Raw genomic sequence first — 24,370 nt, 5'->3', positions numbered from 1 at the left:
AAATGGCATTGCAACAAGCGCATTCTTGTGTGACTATATCTCCAAGCATGATCCTCTTCAGAAAATTGGAGTGGATTGTAGTGATGAGAATCACTTCCTCCATGGAAACAGATGACAAGCACCTGCTTGTGAGTGTGTAGTTAGAGCAGAAATGAGGTATGGAAACTATGGATTTGTTCATAAAAGCATTTTTAGCTTGTAGCCGCGCTCCATACAATTTCTATTAAAAACTCTGGAAAATCAAAGTCTTTTTTATCAGAAATCAGAAGTGTGTTTTGAGTGTCTATAGCAATGGAAAAGATTTTTTAAAGTAACCTCAAAACTTTTATCAAATGTCAATCCTCTTAAAGAAAAGTACTTTCAAGTATTGATAACATTTGGAGCCTCCAAAGAATCACTCCCAAGTACGCATTGTTGAAGTTCCTTCTTGGCCACCTCTGCTTGGGAATGGTAAAGTTGACTTGGCTCCTTGGGGACAGTACCATCCATCAATTTGTTGTCACAACTCCCTTATGCTGCAGCTTAGTGTTGAGGTCATGTTCCAAACCTTAGCGGGGTCATGGCGCATTTAAATGGATACCCTCTGGGGTTTTGGGTAACCAGGCACCTACTGAGGCATGTCACATGCTGAGGCAAAATCAAATCTTCCCCTCCATGGCAACTCTAACACAACCTTTCACCATCATCTACTAGTTTGAATTGTGTTCCAGGGCCTGATCTCAAACCTGAATCGAGGTTCCCATTCACACTCAGATGATTGCTGCTTCCTGGGTTTCCCACTTTGAATATATAGTAGAAAAAAAAATTCAAAGCCATATCTTGAGAAATTTGGGTAGCTGTTTAAAGAACTTGCTAAAATGATTTGGAGTCCCTTTGATCTCTCATGTCAAGCAAAGGTCCAAAGATAAATAACAGAGAGACTTTTGAGTACTTTCACTGCATAATGCACAAAAGCATGCTGCAACAACAGCTTAATTTGAGAAAGACAGCTTTCAAGGTGATTTAAACAAAAAGATATTAGACTTACCATATTGTTTCTAATATCACATTGCCATTCTTGGGATCTTATGAAGTTCATCATAAAAAGAAACATTGCTTCCCTCGTGAACGAGGCTTTACAGCATTTAACCCTTCACACAAGAGATTTTACTTCTCACGTATAAATGACAAAAGCATCCATGAATACGACCAGAACTCAGCTTATGCAAAATAACCGATTATAAGACAAAATTTTGTGGAAAAGGTTTTGAAAAGAACAAAACCCTAGGTTAGCCAATGGTAATAGTAGAAGAAACATCTCATGGAAACTTAGTATTGAAGAGAGCATTAGATCCTGGGACTGGGATAGGGCGGTTAGCAGGGAAAGGAGGTTGGACTAGAGGGATGTGACTTGGCACTGCAAATGGCTGCTGTCCATTAGCTAAAACGGGTGGAGGCACACAAAGTTGCAGTGCTTGGGATGGTACACTTCCTGCAATTTAAGATGAATTTGCCTCAGTGAGATATGATAGACACTAAATTTAAGAATACAATTAATAATGTATAAAAGGATGATCAAATAGTCCATTTGATTTTCGATCTACACTGAAAAACACTTGTTTGTAAGGTTTTTTCATAATATACAGCATGCTCTTGCCAAAGTACATGTCAGAACCAGTAAACATCTTTCATAAGTACTACTCTTCATTTTTTTTTTCCTTTTTTCTTTTCAAGTTTAGAGTGTCCAAGCAGGTACAAGCCTCACTTATGAGCTACGAACTCAGCAAGGCTCTAGCCATTAGTACTTTCTCTGCCAACTTTACACGATTCAATATTATCAATATTGGGTTAATTTCAGTCACCTCCCTTTAGGATTTGGCTAAATACACTTATCTCTCATTAGTTTGAAATTTCATCAAATATCCCCCTTATTTTGAGTAAGAGTGGAGGTGAGTGAAGGTAAATGAAAAGGATCAAGAAGGTACTTGATGAAATTTCAAACCTATGAGGGTTGTGTCTATTTAGCCAAATCCTGAAGGAAGATAAATGAAATTAACCCTTTCAACATATAAAGCTGTCACCAATCTGCCTACCAGGGAAAAAGAAAACTGTCATGATTCCGAAATTCAATCATCCCTACATACATTTTTTTTTTTGATAAGTAATTCAATCATCCCTACATATTGATGACTGCATGTCCATATAGGACACCAACATTCAATTTCATATGAGATTGCAACATTACCCAGGGCAGTAGATTTTTTTATTTTAAAATAGGGTACAAATACAAATCTTTCCACCAGAACTTTTGTTCATACCTTGGTGCTTTGGAAATTGGACCTGATTTGGCGTCAACAGAGGACGTGCAGATAGTTGTGAGATAGCTGCTGCACCCGGAACCACATCCTTCAGAAAAAAAAAATATGTAATGCAATGAAAGTAATCAGAGTCACATGGTAATATGCATTCAGAAACAAAGGACAAAGTTAAGAAAAATGAAAAAATAAAAAAGAAACTAAAAGGGATGAGACCAAAATAAAATAAAATAAGTCAGACTGAGTTCCTAGCAAGAAAAGTTGACGCATCAAGTATCCTTCCTTTCTTAGCTGCAGTGTTCATAGCAATGCTCTTCTTTGCAAATGGTGTTGGCATTATTCGAGTGAAGGGGAAACACTTTGGCAGAAGGTCATAAGGGGGAAATACGGGGAGAAAGAAGGGGGTAGCGGTCACATAAGGTGAGAGACTCTTATGGGGTCAGATTATGGAAAGCTATAAGGAGTGGGATTTCTTTAACACGGGAGTTTCCTATGCAGTGGGTGATGGGAGCAGAGTGAAATTTTGGAAAGATAATGGTGTAATGAGGAGCATTTAAGTAAGATTTTCCCTTCCTTGTTTTTGCTTTAACCGAATCGATAGAGGCTAGGGAAGCAAATTTATGGGAGCAAAGAGAGGAAGGAGGAGATTGCAACTTCCATTTTGCAAGGAATCGAAATGACTAAGAGTTGGACATTGTGGAGTGTTTCTTGTTTAAACTCCAAGGACAATCAATGAATGAGGAGGACGATAGAGTAGTTTGGAAGGGAGATGGTAAAGGAAGGTTTTCTGTAAAAGCCCTTTACTCTCTTTCGGAACCAGATTGTGTCATCCCTTTTCCTATAGGGATTATTTGGAACTCATGGATTCCTTCTAAAGTGAGCTTTTTCACCTAAGAGGCTCATTGGGGTAAGGTGTTAACTTTGGAGCAGCTTCAAAGAAGAGGTTGGTCGTTAGTCAATAGGTGTGCTTTGTGCAAAGAGGAGATAGAGTCCATTGATCACATTCTTTTTCATTGTGCTAAGGTTAGGATTTTATTGCTGCTAGTGTTCACTTTATTTGGTATCCCTTGGGTTATTTCTGCCTTGATAAGGGACACTCTCCTAGGGTGACGTGGTTCCTTAGTCGGTAGAAGGTGAAAGATGGCTTGGAGAGCCACTCCTTTATGTATGTTTTGGACTATTTAGAAGGAAAGAGATTGAAGAGTGTTTGAAGATGAGGAGACGTTAGTTCAAAGACTCAGAAGCTCTTTCCCTAACAATCTATCTTTATGGATTCATATGCACATAGATGAAGCACTATGTCTTTAATTGATTTTGTAGATTGGTTGGGTTCTTGTTGAGAGAGGAAATAATTTTTTGTTTTGCCTCTTGATGCTCATTGTATACGTCTAGCGTACTCTCATGCATTAACTGCACTTTTAATACATTCTCTTACTTATCAAAAAAAAGTTTTGAGTCATTTCTCTCACATATTATTGATCATTTCAGTTACATCTGATACTGGATCATCAGCACATATTTTTTTTTTTGATAGATAATCACAAATATATTAAAGGGCAAAGGCCACAAAGCATATAGGGAGTATACAAATCAGCCTAAAACAAGAACACAAAAAACCAGCACCCTCACCCACCCTTAAGTGGCCGCTAGCCACTCCAAAAAGCCTAAGAGCGAAGAGGACTCCTCTCCAATATACACCCTAGTACAACTCCACAAGGTACATACAAAAGAATTTTTGAGTTTTTGTATATCTAAAGAACCTCCCCTAAAAGCTAATCTATTCCTCTCCTTCCATACCGTCCAAAAAATACACAACGGAATGGAATTCCAAATCTTTTTCCTTTTTTTCCCCACAAAAAAGCCCCTCCAACTGAATAACGCCTCTTTAACTAGATCATCAGCACATATGATAAAGACTTTGTGCTCTTTACTAACTTAGCTCAATGTATTTGAATGCATACTAATAGATTGCCAGATAATAAAATTTCTAGTTCTCTGCTTAAACAGAGTTCAACTATGGCTTCCATATCAATTATTTTTCCTTACACATTCCAATTGAGCATGGGCAAAAGAAAGCGCACCACCAGCCAACAGAAGGCACAACTAGCATAAACTAAGCGACAAAGGTATGCTTTCTATCACTAATATGCATCTCAACTACTTTAAATCACATTGCATCAAGTTCAAGGTGGGGAGGGGGAATAAGATCAGGTTCTGGACTAATCATTGGTGCGGCACCGGAGCGCTGTCCAATGCATTCCCCCTGATTTTTGCCCTGGCAGTGTGTAGTAATGATCTGGTGCATGATGTGTGGGACCCAAGGCTAGGCCAAGGAGGGTGGAATATCAGGTTGATTAGAGATTCTAACGACTGGGAGCTGGCGCTAATAGAAGGCTTGCTCCTTTTGCTAAGGGACATCAGAGTAAGTCCAGAGGAGGACTGTGTGCTATGGAAAGGCGGAGTTTCTGCCAGTTTTAGGATTCGGGAAGCTTACAATCTGCTGGCAGCCCCTAATTCTTGTGTTTTTTCGGGAAAAAATGTTTGGGTGGATAAGGTCCCAACCAAAGTGGCTTTCTTCGCATGGGAGGCTACTTGGGAAAAAATTCTTACGTTGGATAGGGTGCAAAGGCGTGGTTGGCAGCTTCCAAATTGTTGTTTTTTGTGTGGTTGTGAAGAGGAAAATGTAAATCACATTCTTTTACACTGTACAGTGGCTAGGACCCTTTGGGATATCGTCTTTGCCTTATTTGGGGTTCAGTGGGTGTTTCCAGAGAAGGTTAAAGAGGCGTTGTTCTGTTGGCGGGGTCCTTTTGTGGGCAAAAAGAGGAAGAAGATTTGGAAGACCATTCCGTTATGTATATTTTGGACGGTGTGGAAAGAAATAAATAGGCTAGCCTTTAGAGGGGGTCTCTTGGCTATTCAGACTCTCAAGAAGTCTTTTGTAAGTAGTCTGTGGAGTTGGGCTAAGTTGTATAGGGAAGAGGAGTCCTCTTCGCTTATAGGCTTCTTGGAGTGGGTTGCGACCCCATAAGGGCTGGTGAGGTGTTTTTGTTTTTGGCTCTTTGGCCTTGTGGCTGCTTTGTATACTTCCTGTATGCAGTGCGGCCTTTCGGCCTTCTCTAATATATTTTCTGTTGTTGCTTATCAAAAAAAAAATCACATTGCATCAATCATGGAGTACAAATCAAATGTAATTGGGATAGAAAATGAAAAAAAAAGGCAAAAGAGAAAGAAAAAAGAAGTATGAGAACCAGCTTCCCACAAGAATAAATGAATAACAAGTAACTTTTATATGAAGTTTGAATCTGTTGTTGGACAAGGACTGCAAATGAATGCACCAAACTGTTCATGCATATAGCTTCTTTGCTGTGGTTTTCAGCTGCTGTGCTTGTTGATTTATATTTTAGCTTCTTTAATAAACAAGCCGAGACAACTTAAGCATGACCAGTTAGATTTATGAACAGGCCCAATGTGCTTGCTTGCATAATTGTATTGTAATGTGAAGGCATTGGGTTTAAACGCTCCTAATGAAGTTCTTGTGCTGTATTCTTGCAATGCATCAAAGATTCAAAATATATTATTTTTAAATTAAGCATTCCCCTTCAAACACAAAACTTGCTTTTGTTGGGACCTACAAGGAAATTGAACTTGAGCTTAATTGACAGGAACGATTAGGCTCATGGGCAACCTTACATTCAAATAAACATAAATAAACCAAGCTTGAATGGACATGTGGAGCTCACAGCAATACTTGAGCCCAAACCAAATTCAACCAGACCAAGTTTGAGTAACGCAAGAGTGCACTTGGCTTTGCTCATTTGAAATCCTAATAAACCATACCGAAAAGTGATCTATTATTTTGGAGGTCAAATGTTATGCGGTCAGAAAACTCAAGAACTCTTAACTAGGGCTCATGAATTCATGTGTTCTGACATACCCTACACACATGACAGATCTACTGCTGTCTTGTTGGAATTTTTGTCATGATCTATCATCATCTTGTCAAAATTTCCTCCTCTGTGGTTTATCCCCCAGACTAAGTATTGCCTGCTTCCTGCATAAATTTCTACAGTGACCCTCTACCTCTATTTTGGATGAGTTAAATATCAGAAACTTTCAACATCAAATGAATAGAATCACATGTATATGTCATGCTACAGGCAGGGTTTCTTACATATGAAACTGGATGCACATAGACAAGCTGCCCCAACCGTCCAACCATAACCTAGGAAAGAGGCAGGAATTGTCAAATTAGTGAACAGTGTTAGCAAGTACAATAGAAGACCTTCTGATCCAGACATACAAAACTAAGAAACCGGAACAAAGATAACAAGAGAAACCCTCCTACTACTTACAGCTTGAGAATTTGGATGTACATAAGCAGGTCCAGCTTGTACAGGCTGATACTGACCAGCATATCTAACCGGCTGTGGCCTGCTTGCCATATGCCCAATAATCTGCAACAGAAAAGAAAAACCAGCAAGAATTATCATCATTGTTGCCAATAAATCAGAAATAGAAATTCTAGCTGCACCATGGGAACTTAGCATAAGAGTTGGTGTATTGTTCTGATGAATTAATAATACTACAACCTAATACCAGTAAAATGCATCATCATTTGGTAATCCTAAACAAGATGCCATGATAAACGAAATATAACCAGAGATTCCAACAATTTGATTTAGGTTTTCCATTTTTCCTACAAGCTTGCAGACAGTTATTTCATTATTTAATCATGCTTTTGAGTTAATTATGCAACTTAATATGTAACTGTAGTTGTCTTCCTGTGCTATGACTTCTAGAGCTTATTGGATACCAACTAACATTTAGATACCTGGCGCGCATACTGTGGTAAGCAGATAAAATGAAAAATTGATGCATGCATGCTCTGCCAAATGAATGACTAGGGCTGGAATCACCTAGAAGTCTAACTGATTAATAGGACCATCTCCAAACATCAAGCAACTTAGATGGAGACATGGTGTTTCAATATTTTAACAGCCCAGACAGGCAGCAATGTATTTAAAGAGAAATTTAGATTAGTTATTTTCTATGTAAGCCATAAGAAGTTTAAGAAGAATTTTGAAAAACATGTGAAATGGCTTCTGAACAGGTGGAGGGCAGTTATAGTATCACAGTTAACCAAATATCAGTGAGACTAACTTGCCTGCTCACTCCCTGGCTTTTGATAAGGAATGCTGATAGAACTTAATAAAGGAGGGATAAGAATAGGAAAAACAAGTGGTTCTTCTGAGAAAATTAAAGCAGGAATCAAATACAATTTTAGAAAAGTAAAAATAAACTAAAAATGCCAAACAAAGACAGCTTACGGGGCTAAAGGCCCTTAAACTCCTCCAAAGTGGCATATCCCTTTTCAGCATGTAAATGTTCCTTTCATTCCCAGGAATCTATGTTACTATCAAATAGTTCTAGGTTGATATAAGAAGTATTTTCTTCCAAGCTTGGAACATTGACCAATTAAATTGCTTCTCTAAGTGGAACCAATTATGCTGCAAATATACTAAATTTTATTGAGTGTGAAACATTAAGGGGCTTCTTTTTTTTTGTGTAAATTTTGTCTTGCTTCCAGTTCAACACTCATACACAATACGCTGACCAAAGGGACCAGTAGAGGGAAAAGAGTTGGACAGAAATCAATGCTCAGTGTTTCTAAATTATTCCATTATTCATAATTGATGACGTTGCCAGTAGCTATAAAGAATGCATGACCTCTAAGTTACCAAAGGTATCAGTTTGTGAGGCAGAGAACCCAATATTAACCCACCAAGAAAAACAAATGTTCAAATATGTATCTTATTGTACTGGTAATGCCTAAATTTTCTTTCTGTCCACCCATCTCAGCACATTCCAAGTAATGTCAATCAATAATACATTACCACAAGTTCTATGTTCCACTGGTTTCAGAAGAACAAAAACAACATGCATGCATACTTAGCTTACCAACACCTACAGATTATGAAAGTAAATCTGCAGATGTAAAGCAGTTTCTTCCTTGTGTTCAAGGGTCAGATTCAGGGTTGAAGGTCATACAAATCTAAAGTTGCATTATAATGAAATAAAATATCTAACTACATGTATAGAATGAAATGAGAACTCATCAACACCAAAAAATACATACAGGTTGTGAATATTGAGAACCACTGCCACCGTTTCCAGCTATCAGGTTGCTGTATGGAACAAACTTGACAGGCAGAGATGAACGAGGTGCAAAAGGGCTAATTCCAATTTCTGGCTGTGAAGAAGCAACAGGAACCACAGTTGAATTGTTTGGTACATAAGCCACACTTGCAACTGCAGGAACTGCCGGAGGAGTAACTGATCTAGGATGTGTAAATGAAGGAGAGAAGACTTTTGCTCCAGGATTGAGCTTGGATTCCTATAAAAAAAAAAATATTCAACTTCTTGATCACAAAGAAATTATGTTACTTAACAAAATTAAATGGTAAGGTAAAGTTCCTGTGAGATTATAATGCCATCCAGAATCTTTGTAATGCAAGTATAGTAAACCCTCACTACCCAAATAACCAACTTATTTGAAAGCTCCCAACAATTTGTCAGTTCACATGATTGTATAAGGCTACTAATGTCAAGATGTGTGGTAATGCAACAGCTAGAATATTTCCCGATGAATTGATTATTGGTCATACAAGGGGAGGCCCATCAATTGGATCTTCCTGACAAATTTCCAAAATATTATATGGCTTGTTGAGGATAGCTTTTAACTTATGTGTTTAGCAATAGAAGTAGAAGTAGTTTGTGTTGTTATGTGATTAAATTTTATGTTTGTGAATTGTATTTTAAAAATGCAAATATTCAAAATAAGGATAATTTTGAGATTTTAAAAAAAAAATCAATTAAATGAGAATCTACTTCTGCATTGCATTTGAGGAAAAGCATAGGTCTCTCCCTAAGTTTGACAAATCTAAATACTCTTAAAAGTTGTCTTCGTCATTTAAAGGCCACTTTTAATGTTTAAGAAGTTCTCCCAAATAAACTATAGTCTTAAACATGGTTATTATAATATATATTTTACCTTAGCACTTTTATTAGAAATTGAACTACGAGGGAGGACCATCTCAGTTGGAGTTGCCAAGGAAGTAGGGCATGATACAGAGGTAACACCCACAACCGAATTGGAAGAAGTTGAAACACCTGAAGAAATATCATCCATGACTGCTGCACTGGCCCTCTCAGAACAACTTTTGTTGGGTTTGACACATGAAGGAGCAGGACCATCATGTGATACTCCATTTGGTAAAAGCTCAGATGCCATCTTGCCATCTATTGCCTCAACAGGTTTCATATGGGTGATGCAAGCATCCACTGCAAATAATTAACAATTGTAAACAACTAAATAAAAAAAAGGAATAAAAGCGCTTAAAACTTGAAAGAGGAATGCTAAGGGCCATTTAGCACAGTTTTTGATTGCTTAAAAGCCCTTTTTGGCTGTAAAAAAGCTTACAGTGTGTTTGGTTACACAATGAAGCACTTTAGAGTGGATAAGAGTTAGGGCCTCAAAGTGCCTACAAGCTCTTTTTAATAAAGCTGAGTAAGATATTTTTGCACAAGAGCTTATAAGAAGAGATTCAATAATTTAAAGTTTGCTCATATGTTAATAAGAAACTTCCCTACTTACATAGATGTTTTCAAAGTTCTTTACTTTAAGTCACAACTTTTTTTTTTATAAGCAAGCAAGAAAATATTATAAATATAAAACATTAAAAAAAATGAAGAAGCTATAAACTAAGATACACTGAACAAATACAATGGATACCAAAAGGCATTGCCAAAAAAAGAGAGAGCACAAAAATAACCACTCCCTTAAGATCCCACCCAATCTATAAAATCAAAGGTATTGAACCTTCTTCTATATACATGCTAACCTATAACACTAGGTTTCTAAGGAAAGAGCACTTTGGACTTGAACCGGCTGCTCCTCACTTTCAAACACTCTTCAATTCCTTTCCTTCCAAATTGTCCAAAAAATGCATAAGGAAATTTGGCTCTCCATACCTTCTTGTTTTTCTTCTCACAAAAAAGTCATGTCAACTTAAAAGAATCTCCCTAGCCATAGAAGGAAGGAGCCACATAATGTTGAGCAAAGACAAAAAAAAGCTGCCATTTTTTTACCCACTCTTCTAAAGCCGATTCAAAGTTAATACCTTACCCCAACTAGCTTCCTAAGAAAAAAAAAACCTCTTTTTATAGGGACCCATGAATTCCAAATAATGGTCATTGGAAAGAAATTGCATGCCCAGCTCCAGAATGGAATATTTTTTTTTGATACGTAAACACAAATATATTAGCAAAGGCAAACGCCGCAAGGTACACAGGGAGTATACGAGGCGACGACGGCCTCACAACAAAGGACCAAAAAACAAACAAAAAAAACCCACCAGCCCTCAACTGGAGGCTAGCCACTCCAGGAAACCTATAAGGGAGCGGGACTCCGCACCATTATACAACTTAGCCCACCCCCACAAATTACAAACAAAAGAATATTTAATTTTCTGTATAGCAAGCTCCCCCCCCCCTAAATGCTAGTCTATTCCTTTCTTTCCACACCGTCCAAAAAATAAATAACGGTATGGATCTCCAAACTCTCTTCCTCTTTTTGCCCACAAAAGAGCCCTTCCAGCTGATAATCACCTCCTTTACAGTTTCTGGAAAAACCCACTGGACTCCAAACAGGCTAAGAACCATCCCCCACAACACTCCAGCCACTGTACACTGAATAAGAAGATGATTTACATTTTCCTCCTCACTACCACAAAGGTAACACCTGTTAGGCATCTGCCATCCTCTCTTTTGAAGCCTATCAATAGTAAGAACCCTTCCCCAAGTCGCTTCCCAAGCAAAAAACGCTAACTTGGAAGGAACATTCTCCACCCAAACTTCTTTTTTGGGAAACATAGGGATGCTATGGCTGGTCACCAGCCCATACGCATCCTTGACTTCATACTTCCCATTTTTTCCCCCCTTCCATACAGCCAAGTCTTCCTCCAAGGATATTCTTTGACTCCTTAAGATTTGTAGCAATTCGTCAACCCGGGTCAGCTCCCAATCATTGAACCTTCTAATAAACCTAAGGTTCCAGCCTCCTTGGCCAGCAGACTGGTCCCATAACTCCCCACAGTGGCACTTTTTTGTGCAGCCACATTAAAGAGACTAGGGAATCTCCTGGCCAGCCCCACATCCCCACACCAAGTATCCTTCCAAAAACTGATTTTTGTGCCTTTTCCAACCTTAAAAGCCATATTGTTCCAACACCAATCTGCTTCTTTCATAATATCCTTCCAAAGCCCAACACCAAAAGCCCCATTTGCTTTTTTAGTTCTCCACCCAAATTCCTCTTGTCCATACTTAGCCACAAGAACACGTTTCCACATCTCCTCCTTAGCATGAGCAAACCTCCAAACCCATTTTCCAAGGAGGGCTTTGTTCAAGAAGACTAGTTTCCTCAAGCCAAGCCCCCCCTTCTCCTTGCTCACACACACCCTCTCCCAACTGACAAGGTGAGCTTTCCTCTCCAAACTTCCCCCTCCCCACAAGAAGTCTCTTTGCAAATTCTCTAGTCTTCTCGCCACTGTCTTAGGCATACGGAATAGGGACAGCTGGTAAAGTGGCATGCTAGCCAATGTACTCTTTATAAGGGTGATTCTACCACCCTTAGAGAGATATTGCCGCTTCCACAGAGCTAGTTTCCACCTCATCCGTTCCTCCACCCCATCCCATACGTAGCTAGCTTTATTTGGCGCACCCAGGGGCAGCCCCAGATAGGTTGAAGGCAGCTGCCCAACCTTGCATCCCAATTCCACAGCCATCTCCCGAATCTCCTCCACCTCCCCCACCGGAATAATCTCACTTTTAGCCAAGTTAATCCTCAACCCCGAAGCAGCTTCAAACCAGCATAAGGTCCAACTCAAACAGGTCATATCTTCTTTCTTAGCCTCGCAAAAAACTATGGCATCATCCGCAAAGAGGAGGTGAGAGATGCTAACAGCCTGCCCCCTACCCCTCTGGATTCTACATCCAGTGATGCAGCCCCCTTCCACAGCCCTTCGAATCAGGACACTCAGCACCTCCATCCCCATGATAAACAAATATGGAGATAGGGGGTCGCCTTGCCGAAGTCCCTTAGAGCTAGGGAAGAAACCAGCTGGCTCCCCGTTTACTAAAACCGAGAACTTGGCAGTCGATATGCAGCTCCATATCCACTCCTTCCACTTAGTCCCAAAGCCCATTTTCTCCATTACCCTCATCAAAAACTGCCAATTGACGCTATCGTACGCCTTTTCAATATCTAGTTTGCAGATTAGGCCCTTCTTTCCTTCTTTCTTCCATGAGTCAATCACCTCATTTGCGATTAGAGACGCGTCCAAAATCTGCCTTCCCCTTACAAACGCGTTCTGGACATAGGAAATCACTCTGTCCATCACCTTCTTAACCCTATTGGCCAACACCTTAGCCAATAGTTTGTATAATCCGCCCAAAAGACTGATCGGCCTGAAGTCCTCCAGCTCCTCCGCTCCTCCTTTTTTGGGTATCAGCACCAAGAACGTGGCATTGAGACTCTTGAGAAAGGTGTTATGTTCATGGAATTCCTTGAACATCTCCAACACCTCCTCCTTCACAAACTCCCAGCTGAATTGCCAAAAAGCCCCCGTAAAGCCATCCGGGCCTGGGGCCTTGTCCCCATTCATGTCCATTAGAGCCGAGTGGACTTCCTCTTCCATGAATGGCAGCTCCAAGAAGTCCGCCTCTTGTTGACTAATCTGGTTCAGATTTAAACCCCCTATATCTGCCTTCCACTCCGAGTCTTCCGTTAATAACCGATAAAAGGCGTCTACTATCCCGGTCCTAATTGCATTCTCCTCTGACAGCCAGGCCCCCCTGATTTTAACTCTTTCCATGGTATTCCTTCTTCGGTGCGCATTTGCCATTCTATGAAAATACCCCGTATTTTTGTCCCCTTCTCTTAGCCACAGCTCCCTAGATAGCTGCCGCCAGTGAGTCTCTTCCAGCGTGACCCACTTGGCAGTGAGTCTCTTCCAGCGTGACCTACTTGGCATATCCTTCTTTTGCTTCTTTCTTTCTAGAGAATTCCTCCTCAGACAACCTCCTCTCACTTTCCACTTGGTCCCAATAGTCCACTTGCTGCAAGGCAGCCAGTTTATTACTCTCCAAATTCCCAAACACCTCCTTGTTCCAGGTTTTAAGGTTTTGTTTAATTCCTTTCAGCTTTGTTGCCAATTTATAGCTAGCCCTACCACTAACCGACATCCCCTGCCACCAACTCCTCAATAGCTCTTTAAAGCCTTCCACTTTTAGCCACATGTTCTCGAACCTGAAAGGTGAGGGGCCTCTTCTTTTGCCACCCCCCTCAATTGTAATTGGAAAGTGGTCTGATGTAGGCCTAGATAGCCTCTTCTGAGTCACATTGCTAAACTGGTCAAGCCAACTGGACGAGACCATAAATCTGTCAAGCCTTGCCCAGGCTTGGTTATGAAGCCCCCCACTCCACGTGAAGATTCCCCCTTGAAGGGGAAGATCAATGAGCTCAAGGTCATCCATAACCTGAGCAAACCTCCTCATAACTGAGGTCACCCTCCCTTGCCTGCTTCTTTCTCCTTGCGCGAGAATAGCATTAAAGTCACCCCCAACACACCATGGGTCACCCCAAAGACCTCTCACTGCTCCTAGCTCATTCCAGAAACACTCCCTATCCTCTTTGTTGAAGGGGCCATACACACCCGTGAACACCCATATTGCCCCATTTTCCACAGTTCTAAATTTGCAAGAAACTGAGAAAATGCCCTCCTCCCACTCCAACAATTCCAAAGACCTTTTGTCCCAACAAACCAAAACACCTCCAGCTGCACCAGCAGCTGCAACAGATCTCCAGTCTAAGAATCTCCCCACCCCTAAGCTTTTCGCCACCCCATCAGTCATTAACTGAATTTTTGTCTCCTGGATACACACCAAATCCACCCTCTGTTTTCTAATTACAGACTTAATAATCCTTCTTTTGTTGACGTCATTTGCACCCCTCACATTCCAGCTCATTAGTTTGAGGTTCATTAACCCAACAGCAATTGGCCCCCTCTATCTTTCATGAAATTATTCTTCTTATCCTTCCCCTTGTATTTGACTGAGCATTCTAGCCTTTTGAGCTCCCTCTCAAATTTAGTTCTCTCCAATAATCCCTTGCTGTGTATCCTTTCCCGTCTTTTCCTTATTTTAGACAAGAAATCCAAGATCTCCCTCTCCAGTCCCTCTATTGAAAATCCCAACAGCTTGCTGAACTTAGCCAAGCTGCTTTCTTCCCAATTGGTCTCCTTCTCACTCCTTTGGGCCTAGGATCCAGACACGGCTGGTATCCAATCCGGGTTTTGGACCTCTAAAGCATCGCCATTAATTGCGACTAAATCCCAACAGCCCTCTCTTCGCGCTGACTCCCCCCCTGAAGCTGCATCTTCTATGTTGTTTTCTTGCTGGCGGCTCACCCTTAAATCCCCAGAAAGGTCGCAATACTCCCTCTCCGGAGTCCGACCAAAAAGAGAAGAAGAAGAGGGAGAGGAATCCCCAACCCTAAGATTTAAAGAGGACCCGTACCTGAGAGCTTCCTCCACGATCTCTCTCTCTGCCATGGAGCACAGGGGAGCCGGCATCTGCGTTCCATAGATCTCCTTCTCGCGACACTTTATAAAATCCCCTTCCATTTTTAGACCCACATCTTCTTCATGGCCTCTGCCCATGAACTTGGCTTGCCTTTGGCCCAAAAGGCCCCCAGCCGAAACAGCAGGCCCATGGGCCAGGATCGCCACTCCGTCGGGGGCTTGATCCTCAGCCGGCCCACACTCTAGCCCACCTGCTTCCATTCCATCCCCTTTTGACGGAGATGGGCCTTGGGACATTGGCCCGCTGTCCCGCTTCAAGCCCACGAGGCCAAGCCCCGATCCAGAGGAGCTTGACCCATCACCCGCTGGACCAGGGCTCTGTCGGGCCACCCGCCCGATATGGGCCCACTTTTCAAACACTTCTCCCCCCTCCCCTCCCACCTGCTCTCCCGTCACATCCTCTGACCGGCGCTGCTCCTTGGTTCCAGCGCCCAGCTTCTCTCCCACGCACCAACCCGCGCGTGGAAAGCCATCACCCCTAACCTCCCCTTTTTGCCTTCCAGCATCCTCACGCCCATCCCTCTGGTTTCTTCTCACTGCCGGCAGGATCTCCCACCACAGGGATACAACGTACATCTCCCCTTCCACCCCAATCTCCATCGAACTCGGCAAGAAACCTCCGTTCATCCTAACCTTGATCCTTGCCCATTCCAAGTCCTCTTTCCTTTCTGTTTGAGGATCAATTTCTACGAAACCGCCACACTCGTCCCCCACTTTCCTCAGAATCGACGGCACCCACAACGAGATTGGGAGCCCCAGGATCCTTACCCACGCATCTTTCCTCTCTTCATCCTCTGCAATGCATCCAAATCTCGGACTCCACATCTCCAAGCCCAAATGGAGTCCTCCCACTGATCTTTCCCCCGCGGCAAGAACCCACTTAGCTTCTTCCACCGTCTCAAACTCCATCAGAGACAGCCCTTTCCCAATCTGGCCAGCCCTAACTTTCCTTTCAATCTCCACGCTCTTGCCGCTGTCCACCCCAGCCTCGTTAGATCTTCGTCGCAAGCCGAATTAGGGTTCCATTTCCCTATCAGACAATGCTTCAGTCTATTCACGTTGCTCCGTATATCCTCCTCCTTCAGCTCTACTCTAACCCTTGCGGAATCCCTTAACCCCGAGCCCCTGGCCACCTCTGCATATGACCTACCTGACTCCCCTGGCCCTTGTTCCACTGCTTTTCCTTCGCGCCGAAAACCAGCCCACAAGAGGGACTCCATCAAAGACACCCATCCTCCCTTTTCCCCTCTCCCTTTTGGTATACAGATCCCAAATCTCCTCTTTTCCTGATCCGTCACCCCTAGGCGGATGAAACTTCCGGCCCTGTTAGTCTCTCTTACCAAGGAGTAGACCCTCCCTTTTTCCTTCCAACCTTTCTCCCATTTGCCATCTTTTCCGTCCTTCAAGCACTGTGTCAGCCCTTCTAAGAGTAGACCCACACTCGCCGGCCCTAGCCGGACCCAAGAAACTACTCCTCCCTTGCTCTCCGAGATGATGGCAAAGCTCTTACCATTTTTCTCCTCAGTTACTATTTCAAACTCCTTTGATTCCACCACGAAGCTTTTTCTCTTCCTCTTTCCTCGATTCTCCGCCCTGCTTTCCCCTTCTCCCCCTTCGCTCGCAGGATCGCCCTCGCTCTCTCTCTCTCTCATCTAGCTTACGAATCCTAGGACCATAACTTATTAATGATTTATGTTAATTGACATCAAATATTGTAATCTTACAAACTAATTTGCTTCCTACCTGCTTAGATTGACCATTTCGACCACCAAAAGTTGTTCTTATTACATGACCTGCTTCAGCACCCACACCATCAGCTCCAGAATGGAATATAAGATCTCACAAAGAAGACACTATTCCTAGAATCTATACATATCACTCTATCCTTCTCTCATCTCTTCATAGTCCTTCCTTATAGCCTTGAGAAAAAAAGCCTCTACATTATCTAGCTCCTAATCATTCAAATGTCTAGCAAAACAAGGATTCCAATTTCCCGCCTCACCTGAATCATTCCAAACATCCACCACCCAATCCTTTTTTGACAATGCTAAGGTTTTTATTTATTTATTTATTTAAATCTTAAAGCAAGTCACTTTAAGATTTAAGATAAGTTAAAAAAAAATCTACTTTTTCCATTAAGCAAAATCGTCAAAGAATTTTAAAAATGACTTTAGTCTTAAAGAAACTTACTTTAAGACTTAAGTTCAAACAAAAAAAAAAGACACATACACACAATAACAACAAACAAACAAACAACTTAATACTTAACACTATTAAGTCTTATTTAAACTTAAATTAAATTAAAGTTTATTTAGATTTAAGAAAAAAAAACAAACATCATCTCAAGTATACAAAAAATGGGAAGACATAGATAAGGGTTTGTCTTGCACCACCTATCCTTCCAAAACTTCATCCTCCTCTCATTTCCCACCTCCAATGGTCTCTATTGCTGACCATTATGATGTTTTTCCATGCCCTAACCCTATACACTTCCCTCACTTTGCAAGATCACCAACCCCCCTTATCTTTCCATACCTTACTTAAACGACCTTTTGCCAAAAGGCTTCTCCTTATGAAGCATTTCTCCAACACCATTTTCACAAGAAACCCTAAGTGAAGAAAGGCATCTTGATTCTAAGCCTTTCTCCCCTCACCCTTTGGTCTTATGCTTCCCTCTACCAAGTATGAAAATATCAATAATCACGGATATATCAATACTTTGATTTTACAGATATATCAAATATATTGGATATATCAGAGATATATCAACAAATATTTTGAAAAAAAAAATATCGATAGACCTAAAATTGATCAAAATTCATGGAAATATAAGAAAAAACTCATAAAAATGTAATTAAAAGTATAATATACATTTTAAAGTTGTTTTGTTAAATAATTTGATATATGTATGAAATGATTTATCATATTTGATAATAATATCCTATATGTTGATAAAAAATATGAATTTTATAAGTGTAAATTTATTAGTAAATTATATCAAATATTATTTCATAATAATATTGTGATATTTAATTATAATATATATAATTTTAAAAATATATTTAAAATTAAAATTATGATCCATTTAATTTAATTGTATTAATGATATGAAATAAATGATGATATATGTACAACTTTTTAATATTTAATTAATCTATTAATGATATTTAAAACACTAGGAAGAAAATTATCATAATAATTTTTATATTTTTGGTAATCAATTAAATGAGATTTTTTTCATTTAATTATAAAATAATCATAATTAATTTGTTCTCTAAAATATTCTTTTAATATTTTGTTTATATAATGACTTTTACTATATATATGTTTGGTGCACTATATTTAACAAGGGGCAAACTTGCCCCAATGGTAGGCTACTTGCAGGTTAAGCCTTTTGTTGGGGGTTCGAATCCCCTTAACTACAAAATTAAAGCTCATTTTTTAGCTTTGACTATAGCACCCACGCGTTGACCACCCAAACCCCACGTTGACCAAGCTGAAATGACCCAAAATATTGGGAAATATCGGAGATTTATAACCATATCATCAATATATGGGGAAATATCGACGATTTTTGGTGATATTTCTCGAAAGATCACCTGGTCGATATTTCTCCACCCAATATCGTTTCCATAAGTCTTGATATACGATATATCGCCGATATATAGTGAAATTTTCATCCATGCTCTCTACAAACAATTGGTCATCTTTTTCTCCAAAGCTCCGCCTCCCAAAGGAAGTCTCTATGAGTTTCTTCAAGCCTTAATCTAACTTCTTTCAGCATGCCAAACAAGGAAATAAAATAAATAGGTAAATTGGACTTTTTTTGTGTTAGGTAAAATAAGCAAATTGGACAATGTACTTTGAATTAAGGTAAGTCTTCCCCATTATGAAATATATTGTCTTTTCCCCAAAGATAGTCTCCTACGAAATCTTTGTTCCACACCCTCAAACTAACTCCACTCTAAATGGAGGCCCTAGGGGAAGCCCTAAGTGAGTAGTTGGAAGCTCCCCAACCTTGCATCCCAAATCTTGAGCCAAATCCTCCACATTAGCCACCCTCCTTATTGGGATCAATTCACTCTTCTCAAATTTAATTTTCAGCCCCAACAAAGTTTCATAACAACTATTTTAAATGGACATTACTAATACATGGCAGAACCATAGTTGTTAGAAAGATTTGCCACTTTTTGTTTTCTTATTTTAGGATGGGTGGGAATCTACTACTTGCAAATAAAACCATCATCCTGACAGATCTCATCTAAAAAAATGTTCTACTAGAGATATTCACTAAATTGGACAACAGCTACATTACATGACCACTTCAAAGAATGTGAAGTACTTGTGTAGGATGTAGCATCAAGAGTTCAGAAGTAGGACATGCATCCAATGTTTCCATTGCTACTATGTATAATCAATACATATGTCCAATAAAGAAAGAAGAATAACTTCCTATCTCATTGTAACCATGGACTCATGTTGGAGAATCATGGGCATACACATCAATTGGGCCCAAAAGATAGAATAACAGTCAAGAGGAAGTATATTATCTAGTTGTGTTCATGTGTTGATGCAGGAGCACTCAAGAAGAATTTTTTTTTTTTTGATAGGCAACACTCAAGAAGAATAATGAGACCAAACCACCTTAGTGTAACAAAGATAGGATTAGTTTACAATTAGGAGTTCATTTAGATTGGGTTTCATATAATTAGGTTTACTATTCTAATTATAGGCCTCTAATTTATGTCTGAATTCAATTATGATTAGGATCGTTTTCTTATTGTTATTTATTCATTAATCATTCAATAAAAAATGGTTGTTTAGAAACTCTCTCTCTTTATTTGAAGATGAGGTTTTATATTCCTTTCTCTATCCCCTCTTTCCCATTCTTTTCCGCTGCATCATGTGTCCTCAGGTGTGGGGATTAATCAAACTAACATCTAGATATACACCAGCACCTGACAGTTGTACCCATGTCCATGTAACATAGGACTTGGGTAAGGAATTGCTACATTTTAATTAGATTAAATATATTGGAGAAAAGATCCATAGATTGTTGAGTCAATTTCTTAATAAGAAATATTCTGATGGGCTTTCATAATGCAGGGTACTGTACCCAAATCCATTGTGTGTATATGTTTGCCATTGCCCATGCTAGATATCAGGATGACTGGATTATATTAGACATTAACAGCTAGTAATTAAAAATAAAAAATAAAAGAGAGAAGGAAAAAAGAAAAAAAAAAAAAAAAAACCCTAATGTGGAAAGACATTCTGTTTCAGAATGAAACAGATAATTTTTAAACACAGCAAAGAGCATAATGGATGTTGAACTTACAGCTTGAACTTGAGCCTTGAATTTCATGAGCCTGCACAAAACAATTCCAAACACATATTACTAACATGCAAGTTAATATTCCTGTTTTCTACTGATACTAAACCTTCTAAAATTAAATAGGTTAATGTTTGTTCCAACATACAGTTTCTTTGCGATGAAACTCATATTTTTGTTTGGAATGATCCTGCTTTCCTTGAATCCTATCATCTCCAACCTGTCTGTCAGAACATTTTACTCAAGTCTCAGGATGAAAGAATAACTTAAAAAATAAATGATTACGACAAACATTAGGAACATAAAATGTCATAAAAAATAAAGACAATATAACCAGGAGTTTTGGTGATACACAAAGCCAAGGTATTTTTCATGGAAAGGGAAAAGGCAAAATTGTAGTTTCCTGTTATTTATTATTCATAAAAAATTCATGGCAGGAAAGAAAACACCTTATCCAACACAAATGCACCCTTGGTGCCAATGCCAAGACGCAAAGGGCTTGAGACCTAAGATTTGACATGGCCCACCAAATATTCGACTACAACTCAAAAGAGAGAGAGACAGACAGACAAAGAAACAGAGACAGAGAGACAGAGAGACATAGAGATAGAGTTGGTAATTCATACCTCCCATTGTCTGGGAGGCTGGGAGCTTCTTCACTCTGCATTAAGAAAAATAAAAATATATGAAAATGAAAACTGAGAGATAGAAATCACAACCTGTCATGCATTCATACACATACAAACCCATAGATTTGTATTTATAAATAGCAGAAATCTCACCTTAGCTAAAATTTTGGAATCTCTTTTTCCATTTTCAATTTCCAAGGCACTACCCAAATAACTTGGTTCCTTTCTTCTCACTTCATGCTCCACAATTTTGCTCATCAAGTTATCCTCAGAGGGTGTTGCCATAAAACCATGAGCAAACCCATTTTCATTTTGGACTGAATTCCTGATTTAATAAGTGAAATTATAAATAGGGTTTCACTGATACTAACGACTGGAGAAATATAGCTTTATAAGAGAACAGATCAATGATCAACTTTATATTAAACCTAGGCATTTCATGGGATGTGAAAATTGTGATAAGGAATAGTAGAACAGATTATTATGAAATAATTCTTTTAAGAGGTATGTTCAGCGAATTAGACCAAAAAATGAAGCTAAGTGATTATTATATATAACAAAGAATAAATACCAAAGCTAACAAAGCTGAAGCTGCTAGTGAAGATATGCTTGAACCCTCAAAATGAGAGCTCCAACATATCAAAGTTCATATTTGAAGTAAGAGTTTATAACCAAGTCATACAACTTTATTGAGAAGGCTTGCAAAAGAAGGAACATGACATTTTACTGGTATTGGAAGATTGAATCAGACAAAAAGAATTTAGGAAAGAAAAGTTGCTCTTAAATAAGGTGAATCCCTAAAAATCTCTCATGGAAGCAGTTTTTACAAAAAGCATTTTGGGGAGAGGGGAGCAGGTAGGAGCAGGGGAGGGATGGGTGTTGGTTTTGGGGAAGAGTAGTTCTCATAGTGAGGAATATTGAGAAGATGAAGTTCCAAATCAACATATGGCAAGATGAAATTTCTTTTCTTCACTGCGTAGCCAGAATTTTCAAGATCTTCATAGACAGAAAATCAACTTTGGGATATATATAATAGCTCCAAATGGTAGGATAATCTGAAGTTTAAACTTTGGAACAGTAGTCATTCATCTCTATGGACAAATAAAAAAACACGAACCCTCCCCACCCCTGTACCAGTTGAGCCAGACCTCAAGGGCTTGTATCCAGTATTCTATAACCACAGATCCACATCACATCAAAACATCATGACAAAATAAAACTAATGGATTTTCACAAAGGCATCCTTTCCAAAGATCCACCAGATTAATGGTGGGAACCCAAAAGTATGCGATCTTTTTCTGATATTTTCTAACTGTAATGACCAGATATGAAGTCAATACCTTGTGTTGTTAATTTGCTTCTTATGCACAGCAGCATTACTAGGTTTCAACATTTTTGCCTCAGTCCCTAGACATTCAAAAGAAGGAATGGTGCCTGCAACAGCTTCTGTATCCTCGCCAGTTATGTTTCTAACAATATCATCATCCGAAAGCCGGACTCCCTGTTTACAAAACCATATAAACACCAGAAATTGGTCAACACAGCATCAAATGATTATGGGCCAGAGAAAAAAAAAGCATTGAAATGACTACATGCCTTGGCAACAACTTGAACAAGATCTCCTGTCAGGATTACAAGAGTTTCTACCATGCCACCATGTGCCACATTTGCCTCAAGTTTCCCCTTCTTGATCATCCTTGCTTTCTTCAAAATTATTCCTAGACAAAACTCAAACCAATTCAATAAATCTCTCTTAACACGCAAGAGAAATCAGTTCAATGAATCTTCCCCAACATTCTACACTAATTTTCTAAAGAGGGAGGTTGAATTTGAAGCTTAAATACATTGGTCATCAGGTTGGAGACTCTGGGAAAAAAAGGTATAGAAAAAGAAAAGGCTTTCTGTTTTTATTTTTTTGTTCCATAATACGAAAACCTCATCCCCACTAAACCAAAGCAATTGTATTACAGTTACTTGAATGGGAAGCCAGAGAGCGAAAATTTTAAGATTTAAAAATTCAATTCCTTTAGAAGTTTTCTCACCTTTTTCTCCGCAACCAACCAGAGAATTACACTTTGTTTGGTTGCTGAGAATTGGAAAATAAGAGAAAGCTAGGAATTTTCAGATCCCAAATTCTCCTCTCCTTTATAAACATTCTCGACAATCATCAAAACAAAAAATACCAATACTCCAACAACCAAACCCAGATCACATCCCTACCCGATCCCATCAAACCCAACCAGAACCACCCTAATTTCTCAAGAAAATCAAAACCCATACACATTTTCGGGCGAGAATCAAAACCCAGAAAAGGTTTCAGAAAACTCAACAAATTAAGAGACAGAAAAAAGACGAGATTGGATCTGAAAAAGCACCGTAGTCCTTCCCGAGACAAGCCGTGTAGAGGATTCCTGAGTACACCGAGCCGTCCTTGACGTGAACCTCGACGGGGAGGCCAATAATGCACATGGTGGCCAACACCAACGCTTCGCTCAGAGGTGGCGAAACGCCATCGTCGGAGAACTCTCTGGCTCTAGCACCCATCTCTGTTGTCGACGATTCAACTCTCTCTCTCTCTCTCTCTCTCTCTCTCTCTCTCTCTCTCTCTCGCTATCTCTCTCGATAAAACCCCGTCGACCGGGTGACCTCGATTGCGGAGGCTTTGCAGAAGAGATCTGATGTGACGAAGACGATACGAGGAAGCTGTGGTCGGTACGGCGTCGTTTCACCTCTTACCCAACCTCATGCAGTGTCTCCTTTCTGGGGTGGTGGTATGCCCCTGTGCTTTTGGGGTGTTCTTTTCTTTTTCCTTGATAATATAATGCTTTTCTTTAAATTTTTAATATTTTCTAAAATAGTAATTTAATTTATATTTTCGGCTATTTAAAAACTCCATATATTATTTAAAATCTTTATATTTTAAAATACATTGTAAAAATTTTTATTTTGAATATGAAAGTTGTTATTAATTTTTATCAATGTTTTAAAAATCAAACTAATAATTAAACAGAAAAAATATCGACTCAATTAATATCATGAATATATAATTCATATTTTATTAAAATTAAAAATATTTTTTAAAAATTAATATATATATATATATATATATATAATATTTCACATGTCAAATTAAATGATAAAAGATAAATATAAATATATTAATAAATTAAATTTTATTAAATATAATATGTATAATATTTAAATATAAAAATAAAATTATAATATTTAATTTTATGTAAATTTTTATTTTAAATTTTTAAAAAATTATTATATTAATTCGTTTATATTATTTTTATATTTATTATTAATAGTTATTATAAAAATAAACATAAATGTAAATATTTATATTTATATATATATAGAGTTGATACGAATCTTTTTAAAAAAAAAAAATCTTAATTTTATAATTAAATG

The 24,370-nt window shown here is 39.0% G+C and overlaps 1 protein-coding gene across 2 annotated transcripts; it reads right to left on the bottom strand.

The window, feature by feature from the left end:
• Positions 1-941: 941 nt before the first annotated feature.
• Positions 942-23,732, bottom strand: LOC117909241 (polyadenylate-binding protein-interacting protein 4). 2 transcript variants are annotated; one of them, XM_034823190.1, is made up of 13 exons: positions 23,332-23,732; positions 22,553-22,674; positions 22,297-22,457; positions 21,110-21,281; positions 20,954-20,988; positions 20,476-20,551; positions 20,334-20,364; positions 9,349-9,638; positions 8,434-8,691; positions 6,650-6,751; positions 6,469-6,519; positions 2,298-2,385; positions 942-1,471 (listed from the first exon to the last, which is right to left on the bottom strand). In XM_034823190.1, the coding sequence occupies exons 1-13, from the start codon at positions 23,498-23,500 to the stop codon at positions 1,299-1,301; spliced, it is 1,728 nt and encodes a 575-aa protein (XP_034679081.1). In that variant the 5' UTR covers positions 23,501-23,732; the 3' UTR covers positions 942-1,298. The 2 variants fall into 2 exon arrangements, with proteins under 2 accessions (XP_034679081.1, XP_034679083.1); XM_034823192.1 differs by lacking the exons at positions 942-1,471; positions 2,298-2,385 and adding an exon at positions 6,083-6,348.
• Between the last annotated feature and the right edge of the window lie 638 nt (positions 23,733-24,370).

This window comes from Vitis riparia, chromosome 19 (assembly GCF_004353265.1).
Source record: "Vitis riparia cultivar Riparia Gloire de Montpellier isolate 1030 chromosome 19, EGFV_Vit.rip_1.0, whole genome shotgun sequence".
NCBI classification, from domain to species: Eukaryota; Viridiplantae; Streptophyta; class Magnoliopsida; order Vitales; family Vitaceae; genus Vitis; species Vitis riparia.
This window is presented reverse-complemented; position numbering and strand designations above follow the sequence as displayed.